The sequence below is a fragment of the Castanea sativa genome, chromosome 3 (genome assembly GCF_040712315.1).
Source record: "Castanea sativa cultivar Marrone di Chiusa Pesio chromosome 3, ASM4071231v1".
In the NCBI taxonomy this organism is placed as follows: domain Eukaryota; kingdom Viridiplantae; phylum Streptophyta; class Magnoliopsida; order Fagales; family Fagaceae; genus Castanea; species Castanea sativa.
Window position 1 is genome coordinate 33,621,556 of NC_134015.1, and position 26,329 is coordinate 33,647,884.

The 26,329-nt window shown below is 38.7% G+C and overlaps 1 protein-coding gene across 2 annotated transcripts; it reads left to right on the forward strand.

Moving 5' to 3' along the window:
• The first annotated feature begins 1,853 nt into the window (after positions 1-1,853).
• On the forward strand, positions 1,854-25,956 carry LOC142628120 (uncharacterized protein C630.12). 2 transcript variants are annotated; one of them, XM_075802118.1, is made up of 13 exons: positions 1,854-2,102; positions 3,722-3,781; positions 4,688-4,866; positions 5,361-5,496; positions 11,670-11,781; positions 14,288-14,347; positions 14,438-14,538; positions 23,696-23,730; positions 23,844-23,901; positions 24,299-24,373; positions 24,444-24,601; positions 24,692-24,940; positions 25,528-25,956. In XM_075802118.1, exons 1-13 carry the CDS (start codon positions 1,959-1,961, stop codon positions 25,769-25,771), a joined length of 1,611 nt encoding a protein of 536 aa, XP_075658233.1. In that variant the 5' UTR covers positions 1,854-1,958; the 3' UTR covers positions 25,772-25,956. The 2 variants fall into 2 exon arrangements, with proteins under 2 accessions (XP_075658233.1, XP_075658234.1); XM_075802119.1 differs by having other exon boundaries at positions 25,531-25,956.
• The last annotated feature ends 373 nt before the right edge of the window (positions 25,957-26,329 follow it).

The window sequence follows — 26,329 nt, forward strand, 5'->3', positions numbered from 1 at the left end:
ATATTGGGTGCCATATCTCTAGGCTTGTTCCTGGCCTCATCATCTCAACTCCAAACCCACGGTACTAGTTCTATCACTTTCATTTAATAAATTCTCTATTTCTCTGTGAATGTGCAAGTCCAAAAATAATGCCCTGAATTTGTTTTTATCTAATCTGAGTTAAACCCAGATATCTATCTAGCTAGTATTTGTAATTTTTTTTTTAAAACGACATAAAGATAATATTTTTCAATGAGACAAAATTGAACCCACTAAAAAGAGAGTAAGAGTTGTACCCTAGTCAGTGGCCAACTTATTGCACTAGATAGTCACAGGCTTGGCTCTTCAAGTGTATGGATCTTACTTGGATAAGTGGACCTGTGGATGAACAATTTAAAGGCCCAATACATGCAATAGGCTGTCACAGCAACAATATTGTCTTTCTGTTCCTTCCTTTTGATTTTTTTTTTTTCGTGAAATACAATAAAAAGAACTATAGTTTAAAACTAAAGTCTGCTAAGCCCAACTCCAAACATTAAAAACACCAAAGCTAAAGAAACTACCAGAAGCAAAAGAAATTAAAACAAATAATGAGCGGGGGAGCAATCACGAAGCTGCACTGGAGTCAACGACAGAGATGCGGTATGGGCTCACCGTCGTTCACGGTCAGCAGTGCTCGATGGTGCAGATCGGAGCTCGCACGTCAGATCGCAGTGATGAAATTGGTGAAGCATGAAGCGGCATGGTGGGAGTGGTGTTGATGGCGAGTTGGCGCATGTGGTTCTTGGCGACGCGAATCCAATATCGACAATGGCTGCTCTCGTGGGCTTCAAACTCCTCTGTTTCTGGTCTGGTGGCTGATGGGCTTGCGTGGGTTGCCTTTTTTTTTGTGTGGTGGCTTGTGGGTTCTGTGATCAGAGGCAGGCACAGATGGTGGTCACCAGCTTGGAAGGGGCCGCTGGCTTCTTTATTGGTTTAGGGATGAAAAACTCATGTGGCCAAAGGGGGTATATGGTACGAATTGGTTCAAGTTCTGGTTTGTAGATCTCGTGAGGTAAGAAATTGGGTTGTTGTGGTTTGCAAATCTCGTGGGATAACTATTTGAGTAATGACATGTCTGAAGGTTAGTTTGTTTTCTGATGGTGAGTATAGCTGTGGTCAGTTGTGAATTTGGGTTGCTAAAATGGGTGATCGGGTTGGGCTCTGATACCAAAACTGATGTAGAACAACCACACTATTTCAATGGAACAAATAAACAACAAAATAAACCCTAGGAGTCAGCACCTAAGGGCTACTTGGAGTCAGCATCAAGCAAAAACTAGAGTCGGCACCAGTGTAAAAAGAAACACAAGTTTTTTTTTTATTTTCAAAACTGTCTTACAATCATCAGAAAAAGTGCTTAAATAGCTAACAATAAAATGCATAAAAAAACCCTAATTATTAAATACTCGACCTTGCTTAATCTCAAACCCAATAACTAACAGGCTCCATCCATAAGGCCACAGGTTAGGCTGTCTTCTTTTTGCCATTCCTTCCATTCATGCGAATAATTGGGGGCTTATACTTTGTGTCCATACCACATATATTTTATAGGGCAATTTTTAGACTGTGTAATAATTAAGCGTAAGTGTTGGAGTTCTATTGCTTTTGAATTTTATTATTAAAAAAAACTATTTAGGATGTTTCATAAATATTTCATTTTTGAAATTTTTTCGTGTATCGCACGGGTTAGCGACTAGTTGCAATAAAACCTATGCTTTCTGAAAAAAAAAAAAAAAAAAAAAAAAAAAAGTCAACTATGTGGGTCTGTGAGTGAATGAATGTAACTACATGGTTATATTTAATATACTATCTTTGGAACTGAACCATCTAAAAGGAACCTAAACTAAACTCAACTAAACTAAAGATAGAATAGCATCTTCAAACGGAAACTGCACTGTGTAGTTTTGGACCTTTTGGTTGAAGGAGTGGGAGGAGCGATGAAGCAGCGAGAGTTGACGGTGGTATTGTGCATAATATGGGCAGTGAGCCTTCTTTATGGCGAGATGTTTGCATATTGGGTGCCATCTCTCTGGGCTTGTTCCTGGCCTCATCATCATCATCATCTCAACTCCAAATCTACGGTACTATTTCTATCACTTTCATTTAATAAATTCTTTATTTCTCTGTGAATGTGCAAGTCCAAAAAGAACGCCCCGAATCTTTTTTTTTTTAATCTGATCTGAGTTAAACCCAGATATCTATCTAGCTAGTATTTGTAATTTTTTTTAAAACGACATAACGTGGATCTGAAGAGTTGTAGCTACATGCCTTTTTGGTGTGGGATCTCTCTCTCTCTCCTCTTGAAACATATGATATGAGATGGGAAGAAGAAGAGGGAGCAAGATTCAAGAAACTCTGTTTCCATGGATAAATTACGAAATCTATCTGGCCTCTGTTATTTATGGAGTTTTTTGAAGTTTAAGAGCAGCATCCATAATGTGTCCCACTTCCTTAAATTTCGTTGAAGAGTTTCATTTCCAATCTAGGCACACGTAACGCACTCTACACCAGGAAGGAAAATTATCAGTAGTCCCAGAGTACTTCCTCTCATATGAATTGTGGGTACTATCATGAATTTAATTAGTGCGGCTCACCATTCATGTTAGAGGAAGGATTACATATTTGTGTTACTCTGGGAGTGTGCAATAATTTCTTAGGAAGGAAACATTATATATTAAAAAAAAATTTTTTTGTTAATAGGCTTAGTTAATAAGTATGTTTCCCCATGCATGCCCAATTTCCATTCCAAGTTTTCCGATTATGGGTACGAGTAAGAATTTTATACTAAAGCAATAAGATACACAAATGGGTCAATTATGACAAGAGCCTTGGAGCTTAGTGATATTGCATGTTCTCCTTTAGAAGGAGAACTAGGGTCAGTGTTGTAACCTTGTGCTGCAATGCCCTCGAGTCACATGGGCTACTAGGTTGGTTGAGGAGGTGCTAGCCACATTTGCTCTAAAACTCAAAACGACTAGTAAATTTACAATTAGAGCTCAATTTTTTAATTGCTTATATTAGAGTTCGACCAAGTAAACACTCGATATGGGATTCTATGCACAGCTGTACAACACACATTTACCCAATCAATCCACACAATTCGGGGTATCACAATGTTGTTGTACCCCTGAGCCACATGGTGTTACTGGGTTGCCTTTAATACCATTTGTCATGACTTGAGGAAGTGATAGCCACATTTGTGCTTACCCAAAATGGCTAGTCAAAGTACAATTAGGGCTCCTTGTAATCACTTGGATTACTTAGTTTCACCTAGTAAACATCCAATTTGGGACTCAACACTCGCCTACTTACCACACACTTATCCAATCAATCCACATAATTTGGTATCACAGATGCGTTGACTATATTGTAATCACTAAGCAATGGAAGGAAGATATTTTATTCATTTATAAGGGATGACAAAATTCTTTCTTTGAGTCTTTCCTCTGGGGGCTTCTTTTTGCTAACTCTATTAAGAAATGCTAGTAAAAATTTACGTTTTGGATAAGAATCTTTGATCTAATATCTTAATGTTCTTCATCAATTGAGATTGCAACCCTTTTCTGTCAAATATGAACGTGAACATCTAACTTATACATATATGAATACATAAGTACATAACATATAAGCAATGGCATACAGTTATGTTTTGGGTTAGGTCTGCCAAAATACTAACACTTTTTTCTACTTGCGAGGTCAGATGGATGAAGTAGGATATTCAACTGACTACATAAAAGTTGTTGTTCTTACTGATCCACAGGTGAATGTTTTCTATCCTTGCAAATTTACATACATTTGTGTGTAGAGATACAGACACACGTTTACGCGTGCGTGCGTGCAAACACACACACGCCTATTTGATTGTAGATGTTTTAATCTGTCTTTTAGAATAATTCTTCAATGTAATTTCTTAGGAGTAGTTTGTGTACACATCGTTGTCCATGATGGGTCTCCTCATCAATAAAAGTGACCATTTTCAAAAAAGAAAAAACACATATATTGATGTGAAAGGGCGAGTGGCTTCATGATTTATTAATCTCTTATTAGTCCTAAAAGTACTTTTAAAGTCTGAAATTGTATTTCTCCCATCAACTTGACAGGAATAAAAGAAGCATTTCAAATTTCTTGAGTTACATTAATGTTATTGATCATCCTGTGATGCACATGAAAACCATTATTTGAAAACCAGATTGGACTGCCTTGTTTAATCGGCTGAAATGTGAACTGGTACAATTGACTCCCTTAAATGTTCTATCAACTGCACTGGTCGGTTCACTGGTTCATCCAGTAAACCAATGAACTGGTTCCAATTTTATTCCAAAAAATATAAAAATTTATATATTTTAAAATTTCCCCAAATGCTTTAATAATTCTTGTATTCTTTTAGTCTCATGAAGGTAACAAATATATTCATTATATTTGGCATCAAATAATTTATTTATTCATTTGGTAGAGTTATTGTACTAAATTTTAATAAATATACTATCAAGTCATCATTTCAGTTGGTGGTTGATATGGTGAAGTGCTCACCTTTTTGTTTCACTTATGGGTTTGCTTTTTAAGTCATTGATGTCAATTGCTTGTCTGCTTATCAACACACACGTGTAAGTACGTTTATGTTATTCTTGTACATTATATCCTAATGTATATTTGTTACCATTAACAGCTTATGGATAAAACCTCGCTGGGTCTTGCTCCAAAATCTCTTGCTCTTGAGATTGCACAATTCTATGCCGATTTGTTCATGCGCAGAGCTTTTTTCTCATCTATCGTGCCTTTCAAACCTGATGTAATTTTGTTTTTGGGTGATTATTTTGATGGGGGACCTTATTTGTCGGATGAAGAGTAAGATTTAGAATTTTTTTGTATCTATTTGAAAATTAAATTGGCTCCACACTTAAATAAGATATCATTTTGATAAATTACCTTAGCAGATGATTTTACTATTCAACATTCAAAATTCATCTAGAAGGTTATAACAAAAATAGGGTGAGGAACATGAGATTTTTTGGTGGATTGAATGCCTGCTTTGGACTTTTATGATAACGAGTTTATTGGACATGTAGTTTATTGTTTGTCCACTTATGCATAGTTTTTCTGTTGGAATCAATTATTCTGTGAATATTAAATTCTCTGCAAATTGCTTTAATTTGCTTATTCTTCCTTTTCTTTATTCCCAAACATCTACTTGGTATTTGCTGGCCTCAATGTATTTACACAAATATTTGGTTTTAAGATATTTCTTTATCTTAGAGTGGCAGAGTTTTTATGCTATTTCCTGCAACATTTGATGTTAGTTTTCTGACATGGAATGCCCTTAACATTCTTTGGTTGATTAGATGGCAGGAATCTTTAAGCCGCTTTAAGCACATATTTGGTCTGAATGCGCAAGGAAGATATAAAAATATCCCAGTTTTTTACCTTCCTGGAAACCATGATATTGGCTATGCAAGTCTTCACAATCAAAGGCCAAAGGTATTTTTAGTGGGTTATCACTAGGCATAGACTGCTCTATTTTCTAGAACTAAGCAAGCATTCATCCAGTGTGCTCATGTGAATTATAAAATCAGTGCATGTTGACATATGAAAATGAGGGAATTAAAGTAGATCCCCACAATACAAAAGATCTAGATTGAGAATGTGACTGCAATGGATCTTAATTATTATGAAGAGATTTGACAACATATGGAAAAGTATATTTTCATCAATGGGGTAGTACGTAAAATTAATACTTGGAGTATGACTCTTGGTTTCATTTAACAAGTACAATATATAGCTCTTTATCATGAATTGGAGTTGGCCTGTGTGTCCCTTTCATGTATAATTGTATCTCTTTTTTTTGATAAGTAATCAGAAAGCTTTTATAAAAGAAAGAAAGTAAGTCATACAAGAAGTTCATGATGATGAACAACAAGAGAAAAGCTACTAGAGAGATAAGCTAAGAGAGGACATAAACACAGAGAGAGAAGAACAATTAGTAAACCCCCAACAACGAGACCACTCTAAGAGACTACGCTGACATAAAAGATTTAGCTCAATCAAGGTCTTCTCTTTGTCCTCAAAGGAACGGCGATTCCGCTTCAACCACACAATCCACATTAAGAACCCTGGAACCAAGTTCCATATGTCCGACTTATCCTTTCCATGCCACTGATACCAACAACAGATCAAATCCGCCACCGATCCTGGCAGAACCCAAGGAATCCCAAAGGCCTGAAGCATACAAGACCATAGGGCGTGTGTAATAGGACAATGCAGGAGAAGGTGGTTAACCGACTCCCCATCCTTGCAACACAAACAACACCTATTAACCAAAGTCCGACCCTTAAGCATGAGGTTATCCAAGGTGAGAATCCGGCCATGAGCAGCAAACCACAGAAAGAACGCCACCCGCTTAGGGATCTTAGGTTTCCAAACCCCCTTCCAAGGAAGCCAAGAATTCGAAATACCCCGGATCGCGAGGTAATAAGACCGAGCATCAAACATACCATCCCCTTTAAGCCTCCAGTAAAGGGTATCTCTCCTACTACCCTGAGGAATACGAGTTTGGATAAGCCGGAGAAGAGAATACGAAGCCGCTAACTCCCAATCCTCAAAAGCTCTATAAAACGTTAAATTCCACACTCTAACAGTACCCCCTTCTGGAATCCACAAAACCTCTGAGATACAGGCATCCTTGACCGCTGAACACTCATAAAGCTCAGGATAGAGAACTTTTAGAGTAGCGTTACCAATCCACCTGTCAAGCCAAAAACGGATACGAGTACCTTCCCCCACTACAAATGAAAGATGCTTAGAAAAGTTCTCCCAACCTTCGTTAATGCTTCTCCAAAGGCCGCACTCATGTGACCTCCTGCAAGCCCTAGACCTCCACCCCCCTTGACCCTCGCCATATTTTGAAGAAATAACACGACGCCACAGGTGGGTATCTTCGAGGCCATATCTCCACAACCACTTCCCTAATAAAGCCTGATTAAACGACACCACCTTTCTTAACCCCAATCCACCCATTTCGACGGGAAGACACACCTTATCCCATGCCACCAAAGGATATTTGAAACCCCCCTTCGAAGACCCCCAAAGGAACTTCCTCTGAATATTTTCCAATCTAGCCGCCACTGCTTTAGGAATAGTAAAGAGAGATAGAAAGTAAGTCGGGAGACATGAGAGAGTACTCTTAATTAACATGAGCCTCCCACCCTTAGATAAATAGAGACGCTTCCACCCAGAGAGCCACTTCTACATCTTTTCCAAAATAGGATTCCAGATCAAGGGGGATTTAAAAGAAGAACCCAACGGCATCCCCAAATACTTCATAGGCAATTTGCCTACTCTACATTGAAGCACATTAGCCAAAGCATCAATATTATTCACCTCCTCCACGGGGGCAATCTCGCTTTTCCCCACATTGACCTTCAAAGCCGTAAACGCCTGAAAACAAGACAATACCAGCCTAATTGACAGTAGCTGCTCCCTAGAGGCCTCACAAAATAAAATGGTGTCATCCGCAAATAACAGATGGGAAATACTCACCCCAGCAGAGTTCACAGCTCCCACCTGGAAATCCCGAATAAGGTTACACTCCTCTGTCTTCTTCAAAAGCCTACTTAAAACCTCCATTATCACAAGAAATAATAACGGAGACAGCGGATCCCCTTGTCTCAACCCACGAGAGCTACCAAAAAAACCCTCAGGGGAACCGTTAACAAGGATAGAGAAACGAACAGACGTAACGCAAGCTTTAATCCACCTCCTCCATTTCTCCCCAAAACCCATCCGGCCCAACAAATAAAACAGGGCTTCCCAGTTCACGTGATCATAAGCTTTCTCAATATCTAGCTTGCAAACCACTCCCGGAATTCTGCTCTTCAACCTGCTATCCAAACATTCATTTGCAATAAGCACTGAATCCAGAATCTGCCTTCCGCCAACAAACGAATTCTGAGTCTCAGAGATGAGATTATCCAAAACCCTCCTCATCCTATTCGCCAGCACCTTAGACAACAGCTTATAAACACTACCCACCAAACTAATGGGGCGGAAATCTGTAATGCTAACGGCTTTACACTTCTTAGGGATTAAAGTGAGGAACGAAGCATTCAAAGACCGTTCAAACGTAGAATGCCGATGGAAATCTTTAAAAAAATCCATTACATCCCTTTCCACGACACTCCAACAAATCTGAAAAAAGGCCATGGTGAAACCATCAGGACCAGGGGCTTTATCCCCCTCCATCTCCTTTAGAACTTGGAAGACTTCCTCCTTTGTAAACTCCTTCTCTAAGGACACCCGATCCTCCTCTTCAATACGGGCAAACTCTAACCCATCCATAGAAGGACGCCCCACCTCAGTTTCCTTATACAACTCTTGGTAAAAGAGGACAATTTGAGAGCGGACATCATGCTCCTCCTCAAAAAGGATACCGTTCACCTCCATCCTTTTAATTTGATTAGCATTTCTATGGGAGTTTGCTAATCTATGAAAAAACCGAGTATTATTATCTCCCTCTTTCACGAATAAGGCTCTCGACTTTTGCCTCCAGGAAGTCTCCTCAAGAGTAGCCAAGTGCTCTATGTCTCCTTTGAGTTGGAGTCGCCGAGTTTGATCCTCACTTGAAAGACCCACTAGCTCCTCTCTCAAATCTAACCCCATCAGCTCAGTCAGCATGTTCTTCTTTCTAAAAGCCAAATCACCAAACTCCTCCCTGTTCCACTTTTTTAAGTCTGCTTTTAGAGCCTTCAACTTTTGAGCCAAGATGAAACTTGGAGAGCCCTCAAAACTGTAGCTATCCCACCACTGTTTAACTCTATCAACAAAGCCCTCATCCCTTAACCACATGTTCTCAAATTTAAATGCACTTCGACCACGCCGAACAACACCAGCTTCCAGCAGAAGAGGGCAGTGATCTGAAAGAACACGGGGAAGCACCCGTTGGGATACATTCTCAAAGTGCTCCTCCCAATCAAGAGAGACCAAGGCCCTGTCGATTCTTGACATAGAGGGAAGACCGGAATCTCGAAACCAAGTGAAAGAAGCCCCCTCTAAAGGTAAATCAACTAAGGAATTATTCTCTATGACATCTGAGAATGCGAACATAGCAGGGCTGAAAGTCTCACATCCAAGTCTCTCACTTGGGTATCTGATAATATTAAAATCACCTACCAGACACCACGCCACAGGCCACCTGGCGCGCACCTGAGACAACTCCCCCCACAAATTAGGCCGCTGCCCATTGTCATTAGGGCCATACACACCTGAACAAGCCCACACAAAATCATCCCCCACTCCTCTTAATAAAACACTGATAGAGAATTGACCCACAATAATATCCAACTTCTCAAAAACTCTCTTATCCCAAATCAGCAAGACCCCACCTGAAGACTGCATCGCATCCAAAACAGCCCAATCAGTGAATGGACTACCCCATAAACTCCGAACAAAGACCCCATCAATAGACGAAACTTTCGTTTCTTGAATACACACTAAATCGCACTTCCACTCTTTTAGAAGGTTCTTACACACCTCTCTCTTCCGGAGATTATTAAGCCCCCTTACATTCCAAGAAAGCTGTCGTAGCGTCATTTAAAACTACTAGCACCCCCAAAGTCAGTCAAAGAGTCTCTGCTCTTCCTCCTAGCAATGACACCCTCATAATTGACATATGAAATCAGCCCCTTAAGCTCCCTAAGGCCTTGTGTCCCTGATTTAGCAGGTCTCTTAGCCACCTCTTCGTCATTCACCTTGAGACAGTCCTGTTCTAGTATGCTAAAAAGGGCCAAATATTGAGCTTCATGTCTCACAATAGGAAACCCCACCAATTTACAGAATTTTTTCATCAGCTTGGATACCCAATTTGAGTGTGGACCAGATACATTCCTCTGTGCTCCCTCTACAAAATCCTGAGTCAAAGTACCCACGTTTGGATCAAAAGGAACCCAAAGAGACAGAGGTTCACAGTCCAGCACGCAATTATCGTTCTCTCCACTGCCACAACCACTGACCACCCCCCCACTGGACTCCCTAGGAAGAATAGTGAGCCCAGATTCTGCCTGAAAATCCCCAACGGAATCCACCTCTTCCACGTTTGTTTCCCCTTCCCTAAGCTGATCCTCCAACATTTTTCCCAAGTCTTCAGTAGGAGTCATACCATTACTCACCGGCCCATTCCTTACCAACTCCGAGCCAACCACCAAGTCGCCGGTGATACCCAGCTCCAAAAGCCCGAGCCGATGATGCGAACTGGTATCTGGGCTCGAAAGCCCAGACGGCTCCTCGCCGGCGCCGATAATAGCTTTATCGGCGCCGCTGGGGGCCTCACCCACTATTCCGGTCCCTGGGTCTTCATCGCGAGCCGTCGCCGGCCTCGCCTCTTCCTCCCTTGAACTCGAGCCCACTAGACCCACTCTCGGAACCAGATCCTCCATCGGCATCTTAAGTCTGAATCCCAAATCATGGGCTACTGGAACTAAATTGGAGCTCTGGCGGTGGGCTGGGTTCAACGTTTTTGGATTTTGACGTGGCCTCCACACTCTACTGGGCTTGGCTGGAACAATGGGGCTGGAGGGAATAAGCTTAATGGGCTTTGAGGGTTTAAGGGAGTTTGGGCCCACTTCATTTACCTCAGACCACACAATAGCCCAACTCCCATCTAACCCACGTTCCAATCACATAAAGAGGTCCAGCGTTTGCTCAGATTTCATCCCATCACTTTCAATTTCCTTTACCGTTGACAAAACCTTCGCCCCTAGAAGCTCCCTCTGACCGAGAGTACTAGCCTTGCAGGAATCACGGTAAGCACATCTTGAATCTGACACCATCTTCTTTCCAACCTGCTCCCTCTATCCTGGTACACTTTTCTTGCTGGGATTGCGACTGCTTTCTGACCAAATCTTCGCCCCTCCCAACGCAGATTTCATCTTCCCTTCCACCCCTCTGCCGGTGGTATTATTCCGATGCCCCACCACCACCGATGCATAGGAAGATGAAACGTCTGTGATTGGTTTCCCTATGTTTTTCTCACCGCCTTGGATAAGAGAGCTGTCACCCTCCACCGGTGCCTCCACCTCTGTAGCACCTTGAGTTCTCTAGGAAGAACCTTGACTGAAAAGAGAGGCTGGTCTCAAAATCTTCCTCAGGTTAATGCAGAAATAGTGCCAGCCACTTCCCAATCTTCCTTCTGGTATCACTATCGTACCCTTCCGACGACCATGAAGAAGTTCTGATACCATTAAAAACTTACCATGTGCATTTGACCCCAGTTGCAGGATGTACACCAAGTTACCTTCTCTAAATGTTCTAGCATATTGATCAGGTGATTTCTTAGAATATAAATCCTCCAAATGGAGCATGAATCGATGTGCACTCTCCTTCCCCTGTATAATTGTATCTCATATGTTGATAATTTCTGATAGGGATTTCTGGAACTCAATCACTATGTGGCTATCTACAAATTTTGCATTTGAGTTTGTCTATGTAGTTTGGTTCAAAGATTTGATGAGCTCCATTGTATATATTATGTTGTCTTAATTATTATAATAGAAACTATCACAAATTCTGAAAGCTATCAATGCACTTGCTGGTAATGTCAACACTTTATTAAAAAATAATTTCCTTTTTGTTTATTTGTGTTTACTATTATGCATATACAGGTTATCAAGCGCTATGAAAAAGAATTCGGGATGAGAAACTACCGATATACAGTTGGAAAAGTGGATTTTATTGCTATTGATGCCCAAACTCTTGATGATAAACAAAAAAGCGGTTAGTGATTTGTCAAAAGTCATATTTCTACTGTTTTGTCCCCATAAATTTTGGTTTAAAAATGTTATGAGATTAGCATAACAATAATAATTTGTCTATGGAAGTGTAGATAGTTTTGAAATGGTCTTATTATCTTCCCAATCAATTTAAATAGTGTCAAATATAAGCTATTAGATAATAAGAATCATGATTTGCTAAATGATCTTGTAAATAGATTGAAGTTTACAAATATGAACTTGTATTTGGATTTTAATGCTTTGCTACATGAGTATGTAAATATCTCTAACTCTAAGTATTTGCAAAGAAAATGAGAAAAGATTATACACTGATGGCAAAACAAAAAAAAAAAAAATTCAAGATGTTTCTTGGCTGATATTCATATTTGTATTGAGCTGTTAGGTTCTTGTAACTCCGTTTTTAGTTTACATTTTAGATCCAATAATGGTTGCAAGTTGATATTTTCAAAAACTTGTTGAATAGGTAGAGTATGCTTGAATTTTCTTTTTTTGATGACGTAGGAGAATTTCACTTAGATTAGTTGCAAATCGCAGAGCATATTGTACAAAAATTTTCACTGTTAATCAAACTTCTATGGGCAACTAATGCCAGAACTAGTTACTGGGTAATCTAGGGGCTTTTCACTCCTGTCGGGATAAACAGTTTATCCTCGTGCCCAGGAGGCATGCTTGAAAAGCGACATTTATTGTAAACAATTTTACAACCCTTTTGGTGCAACATGGGTCCCTCAGTTATGTTGTTGTCCCCATAAATTTTGATTTAAAAATGTTATGAGATTAGCATAACAATAATAGTTTTAGTCTATGGAAAATATAAGCTGTTAGATAACAAGAATCGTGATCTGCTAAATGATTTTGTAAATAGATTGAAGTTTGCAAATATGAACTTGTATTTGGATTTTAATGCTTTGCTACATGATTATGTAAATATCTCTAACTCAAGTATTTGCAAAGAAAATGAGAAAAGATATACACTGATGGCCAAAAAAAAAAAAAAACAATTCAAGATGTTTCTTGGCTGATCATATTTGTATTGAGCTGTTAGGTTCTTGTAACTCCGTTTTTTTAATAATGGTTGTAAGTTATCATATTTTCAAAACATTGTTTACATAGGTAGAGTATGCTTGAAAACTTTTGTTTTTGATGATGTAGGAGAATTTCACTCAGATTAGTTGCATATTGCAGAGCATACTGTACAACAATTTTCATTGTTAATCAAACTTCTACAAGCAACTAACGCTAGTACTAATTACCGGGTAATCCAGGGGCTTTTCACTTCTGACGGGTTAGGCAGTTTATCCTCATGCCCAGGAAGCATGCTTGAAAACTGACATTTATTGTAAACAATTTTACAGCCCTTTTGGTGCAACATGGGTCCCTCAGTTATGTTGTTGGCTTAGAAAAACTAATGATGTCAACCACCAAAAGTTGGTATCTATAAATTTTCCAATGAATTAAAGGGCAAAGGAAAATTGTGAAGAAAATATGGAAAAAAATGGAAGAATGTTGGAAACTTTGAACTTGCCTGTCCAAATCTTATAAGAGTAAACTACCTTGGAATTGAAACTCTTTTTCTACTTCTCCCACCAACTCCCTCTTCGCACTATAGCAGGAACCAAAAAAGAACAGAAAAGAAAAAAGGATGGGTGTGTGCATTTGTTTTTAAAAACTCCTCTCATATTGATGTGTCAGTGGTTTTCCAAAATGTCCCATTCATCAGTGACATATACTCTTTTTTTCTATCACTATTAACCTTGATGTGTAAATGGGCATATCTAATAGTCTTGCTGCAGAAAGAGAATATTATTAATCTAATGTTGCATAGTTCTTCCCCACCCCCTTAATGTTATCAGTTTAAGTATGCTTAGCACTGACTAGAATGTTGCCTATGCATTTGTTCAATCAATCTTCTTCCTTCTTTATTCATATTCTCTTCCTATTCTTTTATTTTATATTTTTCCTTTTTTTTAAAAAAAATTCACGAAGTTGATCTTCTGCCATACTGAAACTCATAGGACTTTGGATTTTGGACATGTAGGACACTGGTTTCAATGAGTGTCTTTCTGACTGGTCTATTTGGCTGGTTTGAGAGCTGGTCTGAAAAATGAATTTGTGCTAAAAATATATATATTAAACATTGAATGAGATTTGTTATCTCAAGACTAGACATATCAAGATGCCTATTTGGTGTTTCCCTTGCATATTTCAGGTAAATACACATTCGTTGACTGCGTGAAATTTAAAGTCTTTTTATCACCGTGCCTGTTGTTGATCACACTATTATCTTAGTACTTAGCATAGTACACCAAAGTATGATTTGATTAATAAGCTCTTAAAAATGGCATTGGAACCTTGTGTAACTGGGGCATTCTGCTTTATATTGCATGCAGAATAAGAATGTGATTATGACATATTAGATATGTTTGTAGTATTTCTTTTACTCCTTAAGGTATTTAAGTACCAAGGGAAATGAATATATAATTTTACAGGGCGCCCACAAGAAGATTTGGCTTCCCTAACATGGAATTTTGTCAACAATGTCTCCATGGGTACGTACATGATATTGACTTATCCTTTTTTATTGACAAGTTGGAATTTCCAATATAGAATTAAATCATATATATTTTGATATTTTATAGATGTTCAATTGAATCCAAGGGTTTTATTGACCCATATTCCGTTGTACCGGCGGGATTGGACTTCTTGTGGTCCACACCGTGGTTCCCCAGTCATCAACCAGGTATTGTTGTCACATTTGGAGTAAGAAGTCTCAGTGAAATTTACCTTCACTAATAGTTATTGTTATTGTTAGTGTTGTTGATAAAACATACGTAGGGTTATTTCCAATTAACCCTTACTTAAAACATATTATTGATATGTATAGGTATACATGAGTTTTTGTTTTTCCCCTAGCTTTATACCCATAACACTCCCCCTCAAGCTGGAGAGTATGTATATCATACAATCCAAGCTTGTTACATAATAAACTCAAACAAGTTTTACATAGAGATTTATTAAACATATCAGCAACTTGCACTTTGTTGAAACATATGAAGTAGTAATTACGCCATCTTCTACTTTCTCCTGAGTAATATGACAATCTACTTCTATATGCTTGGTTCGCTCATGGAACACAGGATTGGAGGCAATGTAAATTTCTACTTGATTATCACAATGCATAGTCATAGGGAGCTTCACAACAAATCTTAATTTCTCAAGTAAATGCTTAATCTACATAAACTCACATGATGTGTGTGCTATGGCTCTACACTCAGCCTCTACACTAGATCTGTCAACAACAGTTTGTTTCTTACTTCTCTAAGTAATCAGGTTTCCTCCCAAAAAAGTACAATACCCAGTAGTAGATTTTCTATCTGACAGTGATCCAGCCCAATCAGCATTAGAGTAGGCTTCTACTTGTAGGTGACCATTGGTTTTATACAAAAGAACACAACCTGGATGTGCTTTAAGATACCTCACAATCCGAATAACTGCCTCCCAATGTGGAAGGCGAGGATCTTTTATATACTAGCTCAAAACACTAACTGCAAATAATATATCTAGGCGAGTAATTGTGAGATAATTGAGTTTGCCAACCAGACAACGATATTTCTCAGGAATAGATAACTGCTCCCCCTGATCTTCATACAATTTGACATTAGGATTTATAGGAGTCTCCATTGTTTTAGATCCTAACAAGCCAGTTTCTTCCAAAATATCCAACACATACTTCCTTTGTAATAAACTGATGTCTTCTTTAGATCGTGCTATCTCAATACCCAAGAAATAACAAAGTTTACTCAGATTCTTAGTTTGAAAGGAATTTTGAGGGTATCTTTTCAAATCATCAATACCCTTCTTGTCATCACCAGTAATTATAATATCATCAACATATACTATCAACAAAATCTTTCCTCTTGCGAAGGTACGATACGAGAAAACACAGTGATTTGAGTGGCAATGTCGCAATCCAAACTTTAACACTACTTCACTGAATTTACCAAACCAAGCTCTGGGAGATTGATTAAGACCATAGATGGCCTTATGCAACCTACACACATTTCCAGACTCTCCCTGAGCAACAAACCTAGGTGGTTGCTCCATATACACCTCTTCCTTCAAATCACCATTCAAGAAGGCATTTTTAACATTTAACTGAAATAATGGCCAGCCCAAATTAGCAGCCAAGGAGATCAAAATCCGGATAGAAGAAATTTTAGCAACAGGTGAGAATGTCTCGGCATAGTTGACATCGTATGTCTGGGTATACCCTTTGGCAGCCAAGTGAGCCTTCAAATGCTCAATAGAATCATTAGACAAATACATCATAGTATACGCCCAACGACAACCAAGAGTAGTTTTCCCTGGAGGATGAGTAACTAAAGACCAATTAGCATTTTCAGACAGAGCAAACATGTTTGCCTCCATAGCAGACTTCCAACCAGAGATGGACATAGCCTCCTAGACAAACTTAGGAACAACAGTAGAATTCAAGGATGTGGTAAAAGCATGGAGAGATGAAGACAAGTGACCATAAGAGACAAATTGAGAGATAGGATGAGAGGTACAAGAATGCTTACCTTTACGCAAAGCAATTGGAAGAGAGGCAAGATCATGAGGTGGATCACTAGGCGGGGAAGACGTCTGTGTTAAAGGTTTTTGCCGACGACGCACCTGGAGTGGTTTTTGAGGAGATTTAGTGGGAGACACAGGTGGTAGGATAGGAAGATAAGGAGGAGAACTGTCACTAGCAAAAGAAGGAGAGAAATAAGATTGAGTAGAACTGTCATCAAATGTGACATCAGCACTAATGAAATGACGACAAAGAGTAGGTGAGTAACATCGGTATCCATTTTGAGTACGAGAATACCTAAGAAAAACACATTTAATGGATCTAGGATCAAGTTTGTCACTTCTTGGACCTAAGATATGAACATAGCACACAACCAAAAATTTTAGGAGGTAGATGAAATAAAGGTGCATCAGGAGAGAGCACAATATAAGGGATTTGACCACCTAGAACAGTGAAAGGCATATGATTAATCAGGTGACATGTAGTGAGAACTGCATCACTCCAATATGATTTGGGAATGCGCATATGAAACTTTAAGGCATGAGTGACCTCTAACAAATGACACATTTTGCTTTAAGCAACACCATTTCGTTGCGGAGTATGGGGACGTGAAGATTGGTGAATTATACCATGATCATTAAAAAATTGAGACAAAGATGTATGAAAATATTCATGAGCATTATCAAACAAAAAAATTTGAAGTGAAGCATTAAACTGAGTCTTTATTTCCATCTAAAATGATTTGAAAATTGAGTATAATTCAGACCTTTCTTTCATAAGATAAAGATAGGTGACCCTAGAATAATCATCAACAAAAATGACAAAATATCTAAATCCTAACAGGAGTATTTATTGGACCCCAAATATCAGAATGAACTAAATGAAAAGGACTACTAACACGACTCTCATGCCTAGAGGCAAAAGGCACCCTATGGTGTTTACCCAACTGATATGCTTCAATTTGACGACACGACGGAACTAACAACTTCAAATTTTGGAGAGATGGATGACCAAGGCGACAATGATGCTGAAGAGGCGAGATAGACAAATGAGAAGCCACTAAACTAGAAGAACCACGCAGATCGAGGCAATAAAGTCCACCGGTTTCATGCCTTCCACCAATAATCTTCCCCGTCTTGAGATCCTGAAAGATACAATGAGTGGATAAAAAAATGACAGTGCAATTCAAAAGCTTAGTAAGCTTACAAATTGACAAAAGATTAAAAGTAAAGTCAGGGATATATAAGACAAAAGAGAGATAAAAATTAGGATTAAGATTGGCAGTGCCCAAACTAGAAACTATAGTGGTTGAGCCATCTGCCAATGTAACATTGGGAAGACTACTAGATGGCTTAAGGTTAGAGAGTAAGCCTGAGGTACCTGTCATATGATCATTAGCACCTGAGTCAATGACCTAAGGGTACTGAGTGGCAAGACAAGCAGTGGAAGTACCTTGTTGAGCTAAAGTAGCAGTAGAATCAGACCCAACAGGGTTGGCATGCAGAGACAGGAGGCGATTGTACTCTTCCTCAGGAATAGAGACTACTCTAGATATTGGTGGAAGTGATTGTGAAGGTGGTTCTTCAACTTCAAAACTAGCTTGGTGAGCTGAAGGTTTACCATACAACTCCCAACAAAATTCTACTGTATGATTTTCACCATGACAATAAGTGCACTTATGAAGACCACGTCTTCTACCACAACCCCCTTGTTCACTTCCACGACCCCCTTGGTCATGACCTCCATGGCCTCGGCCCCCATACCTCCACCTCCACGACCACCTCTATTACTCCTTATATAAGTGGCAAATGCAGATTTATCATTAGAAGGTAATGCATCAGTACTGGAGGAAGAGACAATATTAGAGTCAGATAATGTGGCTTGTTGAAGTCTACCAAAAACTTCACTTAATGAAGGGAGGTTTGGACTCGCTAAAATATGTGATTTTACCGGATTCCAACTTTTACGCAATCCAAAGAGGAAGCGAGAAACATGCGTAGAATTTCGTTGTTTCTTCAAAGTTTGAACATCAAAGGAGATGAGCTGATAAATATTGAGTTCTTCACATTCACTCTTAAACTTGTTATAATAGTCCTCCAAAGACAAATCACTCAAGCTCAAAGAGAAATAATTTTGATGAAGATCATAAATCTGCTTCAAATTGTTAACACCGAAGTAAAGTTCCTTGGCTTGTTCCCAAACAAGTTTAGCAGTTTGGATGGTTGTTCCTCATTGTTTGATATGGTGTATTTGGAAGGAGAGAAATAGTAGGTGTTTTGAAGACATTGAGCGTTCCATACCTGATCTCAAGCTTCTATTTTTCAGAACCTAATTGGACTGGTTCTCCGTGTGGAGAAACCATCCTTTTTCTTCTATTTTGGATTTGCTTGATGTTTGTAATGTACATTTTTGATTTGTTTCCCTCCCCTGTATACTCCCTGTGTACTTGGGTGTCTCTTTCTTTTTGATTTCAATAAAACTTTATTACTGTGAGAGTCGATTTCTTGGAAGGTGTCCAGGCCCAAGTTTAAGCAAGGACACCGAGCCCTCTTGTTGTAGTTTGAAGGGACTGGGCTTGGTTCACTGCAGCTAAATGGGCTGTTTACAAAACCAAGTGGTGCACAGGGCAAGACTCCTGCAATACGTACACACTAACAAGCGAGAATATGTGTTGAGTAACAAGAAAACAGCAAAGGAAGACAAGATTATAACAATAAAACGCAGAGTAATTGTTCGGGATCCTCAAATCAATAAGAACTGATCCATTAATTTTTCTTAGTTATGAATTACAAATGTGATCACTAAGACATAATATAAGGTCTAAATAAGCTCAAAAGTTACAGACTTAGATGACTATTTAAGCCTCTAAGACTTGCAAAGTTTGAATCCTTTTGAATCCAAGTATGTACTGTAGTAGCTATTTCTGGGATACCGGGAGATATTCCCCTGTTTTCCTTGAGTTTTATAAAGTTTTCTCTCAATGATTCTATATGATTTCCTTACTGCCGAATGCCCCCTTAACGTTGGCTGCTCTCCCCCTTTTATGGTGTCACATTAGGGTTTTGAAGTACCATTGATTTTTCCCCCTTGGCCCCCTGTTCATCTCAGCTCTTCTGACGACTGCTCCATTCCTTACTTTCCAGAGCTTCCTTCTTTTGATGTTTTTTTCTTTGAAAGTGTCTTGTTGACTTTTTACTCTGAGACGCTTTTACCTTCCAAGTCCCTTTTTTGTTTGTCTTTGCTTTTCAGGCTCAACCCCTTTTAGCTGCCCCTTCCTTTTGTCATTTTTCCCAGTAAGTGAAGTCTTCTTCTGGGAAAACCGAAGGTTTCCCTAGCCATTTCCTTTCGTGGGTTTCTTATTTTGGAATCTCGAGACACCGACTTCCTACCCCTGAGCCATTGCTTTCCAAATCTTTAGGCCTTGCACTGTATTACTGGTCGCTTCGAGAAGAAGACCCATATGTTTCTTGTTCCTGGGACCTTCTGAACTGTTTTAATCCTCCTTTAGCCGTGCTGTACATCCAAAGGTCCTAGGCAATCCCCCCGGTGTCCTTCCCCAGCTCCTTTTCTTTCTCTGGCCTTGGCGGGCTGAATTCTTTTCTTTCCCCTTTTTGTTTTCCTATGGGCTCCTTGCTCCCTTTTGGGCCTCAGGTCCATCATCCCTCTTTCCTTTGTAGCCCCAATCTTTCTCTTCCTTTCCAATTTTTTTATTTCCCACGGATTGGCCCAATGTACCACCTCCTTGGGCCTTTTACCATGCTTTCTATATACATTTTAGACCTCAACAATTACTTATAAAAAAAAAAGAAAACCAAACTACAACTAATCTTAAACTCCATGCTATTCCACAAGCAACTCCTAATTTGTGCATCTTCGGCTCTCTAATCAGCATATTTAGAGTCCGTAGACACATGAGGTTCTTGAATCACATAATCGAATTTCTTTCTACCAAGAAGAAACACTTCAACTGCTTGAGCCTATTGTGCATAATTACTCCCATCAAGGCGAATGGAGGTAAGTGAAAGCATATCAGCAGATAACATAAAATGCTATTGAGCAGCACCTTTCAAATCCATACTAAAAGAAACTTAGGTAAAGGAATCAACAAACAGTGAATAAATAAAGCCAACAGACCCGTGGAGAGCAACTAAACTAGAGAATCAACAATACAATTAAACAAACTCAACCATCAACACTCAACAATCCCAGCAACCATCGAGAACAGCCAACAACCAACAACAATAACTATCGATAGCAACCAGAAAAAAAGAAGCTTATAAACTCATGATAGGCAAAGAAAAGATACACCGGAGAAAAAATAACGGAGACCTAGATTGACAAATCTAGCGGTGGAGCGAGGATAGAAGCGACAACTAGTGGCTAGTATGTGTTGCCGGAGGGAGGTGACCTAACCGGGATTGAATCTCGGTCAAGTGACGGTGATATGGTGCCGTGAGACCAATGAATCAGTCATCGGAGGTTGTAGGGTTGATTGGCGTCGATGATGAAGGTGACCAGCTGTGGAAAAGGGATGGGCTGTGCCCTATGTAGCACGGGTGCGTTTCCGGATTCGGATTCGGGTGCGGGTGCGGGTGCGGGTGCGGGTGCGGGTGCGGGACTCGACAGTTTTTGAAAAAGTAGGGTGCGGGTGCGGGTGCGGGTGCGGGTGCGGGTGCGGCGATTAAAAAATTTCTAAAAATATTTTTATTTATATTTTTAATATATTGCTAAGCATACTTTTTGGGCTAATTTTTAAAACTACCAACCCAAGTAGCTTAGATTGGATTGAAAATTGTTTTTCCACTATCTCAACAGAAATTAGCCCATAGATAATGAATACAGGCCCAAAGGAATACATGCCCAAAGGATTTAGCCGTTTAGGTTTACTTTCTCTCTCCTTTATATAAATATATATAAACATATCATTTAGGGTTTTTGGCGGCCTCCTCCACCATTCTTCTTTCTCAGTGCCGTAGCTAGAGACAAACAGAGCCAAAAAAAATGAAGATCATCTTGTCATCAGAGACCATGTACATCCCAGATGGGGTCAAGATTAAGGTGAACGGCTGAACGCTAAGGTTATCGAGGTGGAAGGTCCACGTGGCAAGCTTGTCAAAAATTTCAAGCACTTGAACTTGGATTTCGATCTCTAACGAGGAAACTAGGAAGCGAAAGCTGAAGATCGAAGCTTGGTTCGGCTCCAAGAAGACCTCTGCCGCCATCCGCACTGCGCTTAACCACGTCGGTTCGGCGCCAATACGGACTGATTCGGCCCGAATCGGCACAAATTGGCCTGAGTTGGCGGGAATTGGTGTGTGTCGGGAAAAGGAAAAAAAAAAACTAGACGCGGCATCGACCCGTGGGCAGCGGCGTTGCCAGCCGCACCCCTCGTCGGGCCGTGTTCGACGCGGGTGCGGCGCCCATTTTGCCGCATCCTGCATCCTAGGCTGTGGCAGGTGGGGTTAACGGCGGTGGCTATGGCTTTGATTCCATGTTGTTGATAAAACATATGTAGGGTTATTTCCAATTAACCCTTACATGAAGCATATTATATATATATATATAGGTATACATGAGTTTACTGTTTTGCCCCTAGCTTTATACCCATAATTAGTAAACATAGTTTTAAAAACGTGAATCATAGAATGATCTTTTATTTTTTTAATCATATCATGTTGTGTACGGTAAGATACACAAACACTTCAAGATTAAGGCATAATTATTTTAAATTTGGAACATATTAAACTAATGACTAATCTAATCATCACTTATGTAATAATATTTAACAAAGTTGATAAATAAATCAATTTAGAATATATCTTTACCATCTGCATTAAAATTGGTCAAACTCAAAATTGATAATACATGATAAATAAGCCAACATAATAATATTTTTTTTCTCATCATTTGGCGTAATCAATTTCATCTCCATGGTCCAAGTTAATGTTATCATCATTTTCATCAATTTGCAAAATAATTTCTTCATTGACATCTTTTGGTCCATCTTCTTCTTCATCATTTCAAACATCTACTCTCTCTTTTTGTTCTTCTATTTCATAAGTAATGGTCTGATATGCATACAATTCGTATGATATGCATGTATGTATTGTACGATTCATGAGCATGGTCAATGTATCTATGAAACAATACTTTAATGGTTCATAAGATTATAACAACTATGATTAGTACAATTTTTGTGGTGTTGGGAAATTTAGACTCCGGTTGATAGAATTAACAAGTTTTAAAGCTAAGTTGTAAATTAGATTGATTATGAATAAACATTGTTAAAACAAACTAACATCAATATTATGTACAACGGAAAAGTAAATAAGACAAGATCTGATGACCCAAGAAAACCAATAAAACAAATTAGTTTTACAGTAAAAAACCTGGGAGGAAACCTTCCCGAAATGCAATTTACTATAGTAAAAAGAAGTTGTAGATTTAGTACAAAACCTTTGTCCTTAGACTCTACAATCCCCGTAGATGAACTTATAGCAGAAACCTTCTAACGCTTCAGAACCTCTGAACTCTTCAATATATGAACACCATCTTTTTGCACGAATCCCAGTACGTGACTAATCAATGATGCACGACTCCCAGTACGTGACTAACTCACCAACTTGAAGAAGATGTTGGTTGCAAAGTTCTTCACTTTATCCACAATGAAGATCAAGAAGCACTTGGTTACAAAACCCTAAGGTGCAAAGGCGCGGTAACTTCTTTCAGGGAGAATAAGCACTTGGTAACTTTTTGCATATATTCTCCTTGTATTTTTTTATGTGACGGCCTTTAAAATAAGTCTTATATGTGTCTAGGGTTGTGAGAAAAGAAGCCCTACACATATATGTCAGCATGGACCGAAAATCAGATCTGGAAATTCTAATTTCGTAGATCTCGATAGATACAACTGTCAAGATATTAGTCGAGATTCATTATCTGTCGATAGCTGTCGAGAATCTATCTAACTTTAATGAACAACTTTTCTTCACTTGTTTCTTGGTCCAATCTTCATGGCTTTAATACTTGGCTTGAACAACATGTTTCTTGAAGTACTAAACTCATCTAGATCTACTCAATTACAAGTAAAGTGCATTTTGTCAAAGGATTAACCAATTACTTAAAATATGTTCTTCACATGTGGAAACTACAGTGATAGGGTAAAAAGTTCTACCAATTTTTACTCCACTTATAGTTTCTGTTAGTAAAAATTTTGTGGCATTATAGTAAATATCATTATAATATCATAGCTTCAAGATTGAAATGCTGATATATTCCTGTTGGTTCTTGACCTTACAATATTAGTCTGATTTTTCATGTCCAGTGGGTCTCGCATGCTGTTGATAGTCAAGAAGTAGCGTAAGATTCTTGTCTCACTTCTCTGAAATGGACACAATAAGAATTATTTGAAGTTGTAAAGTTGGGTATTCATAATTGAGGAGTCCCACGTGATGGTTGGCCCAATGATACAGGTACCAAAATTATGTCTTAGAAGAGTCATCAAACCGCCTGCTGGAATTAATAAAGCCTGTAAGTTCTCTTCCCCCTCCTTGCTGCATATTGGACATAATGATACAGAGGTGGGATGGATACACTTGCCAAACCTCTCCTTGATGCCCCCTGTGCATGTTTATTTCTGCCAACTCCATGTTGGCCCAAGTGTGTCAGACCCGTTCCTGGAAAGTTTCAAAGTACTTTCTGTGTTTTGGAACAATTCAGATGACTCCATTATTGAAATGTCATTGCTATTGGATTGACTGGAAAGGACAAATTATAAAAGACAAAAGAAGAAGAAAAGATTAAGAAAGAAGATATATGGCAGAAAAACAATTTTTTGAAAAAAAAAGGAGATATTTAGGGGATTTTCACTTGGTGCTTATACTCTACTTATCAAAAAACTTTTGCTTATCCTGTAAGGCCATTTCAGGTACTCATATTATCTGGTCACGATCATGATCAGTGCACAGTCAGCCACAACTCAAAATTTGGGCCCATAAAAGAGGCAAGTATTGATGTTTAATCTTTTGTTATTTTTACCCATGGTATGACATTTATTTGATGATACTATGCAGCAAACTGTAGGGACCATAAGTTGGCAGATGGGAAACTTATACCCATCTTTCATGCTATTATCTGCTAGTAACTTTACACTTCCAAATACATCCCATCCAGAAGAGGCAATCTCAACTCATCTGTGCTTTCTTCCAATGCAAACACACATCTACATATGGTAACTCTGAGTTGACTTGAGAGTAATAAATACATATTAGAACTTGTCAGTCGACATTTGTTCTTAAATCTCAGTTGCTGAAAATGTCAGGTATCTTTCACTATTTGTTCTGACCCTTCTTGCCCTCCTTCTTTGGCCTACAAGTGGCTTGAGTGTATGGAATCATTGTAGCAATTTAATAGTAAGTTGCAACATTTTTGGAGGTGGAACAAAGGAGAAAAATGAAGATGAGAACTGCGAATATGAAATGATTTGGGATGCAGAAGGATCGATGCATCTTGTGAAGAAAGCTTTGAATGCCCCAATTGCTAATTTAAGTGAAAGGGGTTTGGTAGAAAGGTGCTTTCTGCTCTAATTTCTTATTATTTTTGGTAGAAATATATATTGCACATGGTAGGCACTCAAATTATGTCATTTGATTGTATTTTATAATGGATCTATAATGCCCGTTTGGCTTTATGGTAGAAAGTAGAGCTTTATTTGAAAAGCACTGTGGTGTTTTGAGTGTTTGTCAAATTAAAGTGAATAGTGCATTTAAGTTTTTTATTCGCGTGAACAGTGAATTATAGAGTTTGTTTGGTTAGGCGTTTTGGGAGCCTAAAAGCGCGTTTTAAAACCCAAAACTCCATTTCGCAACAGCATTTCCTCAAATTTTTTACAGACGCTTATTTTAAACCCAAGACACCGTTTAGCAACAGCTTATCTGAAAGCACCTGTAGACCTTTTTCCTAAAAGCTCCAAATTTCCTAAAATCTGTTTTCAGCTTTAAGGACCCCTTAAAGAGCTTCTTCAGTGGGTTCCTAGACATTCCAATTTTCAGACATACCCTATAGTCCCCTTAAGTTAAACTTAGGTAGTTATTCACTTATTTGTATTACCATTCTTTGTATTTGCCTATTCATATTAAAATGTCTTACTTATTGTAGCAGGGGTAATGCTGTAATGCGGCCGACAGCTAAGAAACATATCTCTCAGGATATAGAAGCCTCTATGAATGTGGACTTGGGTGCAGATGTTGATTCTATGTTAAAAATGACAACTAGAACAAGCAAATCAAAGACAAAGATCGTGATTCAGAGATTGGTGCGGACATTCCGAATGCTTACTATCATTGCTGCAGTGAATCTTCCTCTCTACATGATGTTACTTTTTAAGGATTGGATTGACTAATGAAATCAGCACAATTTTTTGTTGTTGTTGTTGTTGTTGTTGTTCTTTATATAGTTGCCCCTTGAGTCTTGATAGCACGTGAAATTTATTAGCTTAAAATTTTTGAATCCCACTTGTGATCTTTTCTTTATTGTCATTGAAATATTGGTGTCATTTTATATCATCCACTGAATTATTTCGTGCTATTGATTCGGGTGATAATTTTTTTTCTTTGATAGTCTTTTGCAAGACACGTTATTGACGTCTATATCCCTTTCCACTCATTTCAAAAACTAATTTGGATGTTATTGTTGTTTCGTCTCCATTTTCATGGAGCTAATCTTTAAGCAAGGTAGCTGCTAATTAGACACTAAAGGTTTTGTGTGAAAAATGGAAAACGTAGTTAAGATGAAATATGATATGAACTGCACTGGTTGTAATAGACCAGACTTTCGTGCTAGTTCTCCGCTATGATCTTCCTAGCTGGTAATCTATTTATTATTACCATTATTATATATTATTTAATGTAGGAGCTTTTTTTTTGAGAAGCCGGACCCGAGGGTCAGTATTATTGCAGCA